Source organism: Mycetomoellerius zeteki, unplaced genomic scaffold, assembly GCF_001594055.1.
Source record: "Mycetomoellerius zeteki isolate Tzet28-1 unplaced genomic scaffold, Tzet1.0 scaffold188, whole genome shotgun sequence".
NCBI lineage: Eukaryota > Metazoa > Arthropoda > Insecta > Hymenoptera > Formicidae > Mycetomoellerius > Mycetomoellerius zeteki.
The window spans coordinates 923,867-928,378 of NW_017256836.1; the positions used below are offsets into that span (position 1 = coordinate 923,867).

Consider the following 4,512-nt stretch of genomic DNA (forward strand, 5'->3'; position numbering starts at 1 on the left):
TATGGATATTGATTACTCACGACCTCTTTTTTGAGGTTTTCATACCAAAATAATTATTTGATAATCAATTGTAGCTTTACTGTTAGTCTATAGTTTATATTACGTTATTACTATATTTTTATAGTACAAAGATTTTTAGTACTGAGCATCTTATATGTAAAAGTTATGTGAATGTATATACATTCATTTGCATACATTTTAAAATGTTTTACTTTTTTGTTAATTTTGTAACTAAATACTGTTTTCTAAATAAAACTAATATTTTAAGGCTATTTTTATAGAAGGCCACATTACCACCCATTTTTTTCTTCGAGTCATTATGCAATATCGCCATATTTTTATTAATAGTATCCTAAGTAATTAATATTTCGTAACTTTGAGTCCAGAATCGATTCAACATTTTAACGAATATAATTGTCAAGTTTTAAACTTAAATATTGATTATTAACAAAGTTATTGTGTAAAATATAACTGGGGTGCCATAATACCACCTTCTCCTCTATTATATGTATAGATAGTAACAAGTTCGGCTACTCGTAACGAATAGTCGAACGTTTGAGATTTTTTAATACTAACAAAACAATATCCAATTAAATATTAATAGGTATTTTATAAAATAAAAAATATTTATAAAACATCAATAGTAACACAGACTCTTTGTTAAACGATATTACAACTTAGTGTGAAATTAAAAATTTTGTCAAGATTTATTTGATCAAACTGTTAAAACAGTGCTACTAGATGCCATTTTGGGCTGATTCACCTACCATCGTCATGTCGTCCCCTTCGTCCTCCTATTACCGCTCTAAGCTTGCGGCTTTGCCACGTATGACGTGTGCTCTGGCTCTGGAGCCTGAGGAGCGTCTCTATATTATACTGCGTTTCAAAATGACCGCCGAATATTTTATGTGCTAATAGAGACTAAACTAAGTCGTAAAGTCCCGTATCATTTTGCAATTTTCGCAAAGGTTAACGAAATATTAATTACTAAAAATTGCCGAATATTGATCTTTAATAATTTTTTACTCAAATACTATCAACTTTACAGAAAAACAGCAAGAGACACAAAAATTGTTTATTTTCTTCTCTAAGAATTTTTTCCAAATTTTTTATCAACTTTTTAGTACTGCATTTTTTTTGGCAACTATTTTTACCAATATCAGAAAATGCGATACTAAAAAATTCTGAAAAAATTCTCAGAAATCTATGAGAAGAAAAGAAACAATTTTGGTCATTTATTGTGTAAAGTTGATAGTACTTGAGTAAAAAATTATTAAAAACTATATTCGGCGATTTTTTTTTTTTTTTTAGAAATTAATATCTTGTTAACTATTGCGAAAATTGCAAAATGGTAAAGATCTTTTCGACTCAGTTAAAGTCCGCTCTACTAGCACACGAATTATTTGGCGATTATTCTGGGACACCCTGTATACATGCTAGGATCGTATCTTTTGCTAATTCAATCGTCATTAAAGAACATCTTTTTTGTGTTAAATAATTTTTATTTTTTTTAAATTAAATAACGACGGCTTACCAAAAGTTGTAGATAAGGATGCATTTTGTAATTTGTAAACGCTCGTTTACAAATATTCGCAGCCTGAGAGAGAAAGCATTACGAGATGTGGTACCGCGAAAATTACAACTTAACGATGACAATTCCTAGATTATAAAAAGGCAATTTTTTTACAAACTCAATTTTTTTACATCATAAATCGATTGAAAATATATATTATTGTAAAAAGGTACAAAATGCTCGTTAATCGCGTTCGGTAACTTCAAAAATTGAAGATTATTTAGAATTTCCTATTAAATTATTCAAGATTATCTGAGAACGCTAAAGATTATTTAGATTTACCAATTACCTTGGATTACCCAAAATTTCGTTTGGATTGCCGCTGAATTACATAGCCGTTGTATAAAAATTATCCAAAAAGTATACCAACTCCGTGATCAACTCCCCGATTTATTCTTGTTATCATTTGGAGATTTTCTATCTTTCGAGAGAGAGAGAGAGAGAGAGAGAGAGACAACGCAATTTATTTATCTTCAATTATTTTGGCATTAAATTCATGATCCGGAGATATTTTGTTTTTAATGTTTTTATCACAGTGAAATATTTTTCCATTCAAAATTTCTCATATGTATTATATACGTGTGTGAGGTAATCATTCTGAGAATCAAATTACTTAACGCATGCTATAATAATAGTGAATTATTCAAATTAACTCTAATAGTGATTATTCAAGCCAACTCTTTATATTCTTTTTTATCTAAACATTTATTATTGGTAGGCACGAAAAATAATATGTTAAATTTTAAAGTTACAGTAAATATTTTACTAAACAGTTATTTTACTGTTTAATATATATCGATTAAGTTATACATAAAACTCGATTGAGATAGCTGTTATTGAGATCCTATAATCTCGATCCAGCGCAACTCGCCGACTCGCGTAAAGGAGGCACGACAGTGTCTCGCGCTATGGCTTAGCGCCGAGACACTATCGTGTCTCCAGATATTTTGATATTAAGAGAATCTTAATAAAATATATCAAATGACATATTTTTAGGCGGCGGCCCACCATGCTTCACTGGATCAGGTCCGATTCAGTTATGGCAATTTTTACTGGAGCTTTTAACTGACAAAGCGTGTCAAGGTTTCATTTCGTGGACCGGCGATGGCTGGGAATTCAAACTGACCGATCCGGACGAGGTTGCACGCCGTTGGGGTATTCGCAAGAACAAACCCAAGATGAACTACGAGAAACTAAGCCGAGGCTTACGCTATTATTACGATAAGAACATTATACACAAAACTGCTGGCAAGCGATACGTATATCGCTTTGTATGCGACTTACAAAGTCTACTAGGGTAATTATAAACATATACATATTACAATTGTTTAAAATTTTAAATAAACTTTACATGTTATACATTGACAAATCTAAACATTCTTGCTAAATGACGTATCTTAATTTACTTTTTATGTTTTTACAAATTTAAAATAACACATTCACAATATATTAATTTTTATTTAAAATTTTGAAGATATAATATTAATTATTATATATTTTTTTTGCTTTTACAGATACAGTCCTGACGAGATACACGCAATGGTAGACTTGAAGCCGGAGAAGAAGGAAGAAGACTGAGTTTTTTGTTAATGAACATGTGCTTTAGGACTGTATCACACAGATAAACGAAATGTAATAATACAAATTCTTCGCATTGAACATGCAAGAACGGAGATAAATGTAAGAACGAAGTATCCGTACGATGAAATCGCTATGAAATAAGTATATTCAAACGCAGAAGACTGTGATAGTCCGTCTTCTTTATTCAGATATGAACAAAAATCGAATCGGTCGTATGTACCAAAGACAGGGTCTGCATACCATTGGTGCCTAAAGTCGAATAAATCGCGAATTTGTTTTTAAGAGTGATTGATTTATCACAGCAGATTTTAGAGGATATTTATAGGAATAACTCGTCAATTTATACATATATATATATATAAATATATATTTTTAATGTTACATGATTTTTCAACGCTATACTAGCGTCAAGATACTTGGTGATGCCGCTAAATTATTTATGTCTCATCATTTTAATATGTGTGTTATATCTCGTTGATAGATGACTCGATATGTGATTGTTATTACAATAATTTTACAATAAACTCATTACAATATGCTATATAGCGAGCTTCTCAATCCGACACTTTTATGCTTTTTTGTATATGTATAGATTTTAATTTAGAAATTAAATTTAAACTATATTCTTCTTCCAAGCTCGCTTCTCTAAAAGAAGAAACATGTATTTTATATTATTTCTTAATTATTGAATATATCTAGTATGTGCTCGCGATATATTAAATATATTTAATATGTCCAATTGTAATAAGAACTCTCTGTTACTGATGTAATCTGAAGAAAATGTGTAAATTGAGAAAAGCGTTGCTAATGAAAAGAGTATGCTGTTAATTTTTTATATAATTTTTTTATAAAAATGATATTTACGGACTTGCTTTGTTCGCTAAGATACTCTCTTTGAGAAATTGTACATTTACATTTTTAAACACAACGTAAATAAATCATTTATCTAACGAGGAAAAGAAAGGGCCATGTGCAACCAGTGTTTCATAATAATTAACAAATACAGAAAATTAACAAATACAGAAAATACAGAGAATTTATTCGCGTTTTCTTTTAAAATTATTCATATTATTCGTATTATTAAAAGAATTTACGTCTATTTTTAGTAGAATCTTTTTTATTTTTATTTTTTTTATTTTAATTTTTTTTAGTTTTATTTTTTTTATTTTTATGAAATCTTAAAACATTACAATTATCATGTCTCTATAAAAATTGTATACATTTTTTTATTCTAAGACGTATTTAAATATTTGGTAAATTTATTGGATTAGACTTAAATTATTTTTTTACTCATGGAACACTGGGTAATGCAATTGTATCAAATTTATAGCGATATATATTTTTAACGATATACATAC

General features: G+C 28.8%; 1 protein-coding gene across 4 annotated transcripts in view; it reads left to right on the forward strand.

Moving 5' to 3' along the window:
• pnt (ETS transcription factor pointed) overlaps positions 1–3,841 on the forward strand; it is a 117,191-nt gene extending 113,350 nt beyond the window's left edge. For 3 of the 4 annotated variants that reach the window (XM_018446779.1, XM_018446778.1, XM_018446780.1), the window contains 2 exons: positions 2,570–2,870; positions 3,088–3,841. In XM_018446779.1, coding sequence (XP_018302281.1) covers positions 2,570–2,870; positions 3,088–3,151 — 365 coding nt within the window. In that variant the 3' untranslated portion in view covers positions 3,152–3,841. The remainder of the gene's footprint in view (positions 1–2,569; positions 2,871–3,087) is intronic. The other variant, XM_018446781.1, reaches the window with a different exon arrangement.
• Positions 3,842–4,512: the final 671 nt, after the last annotated feature.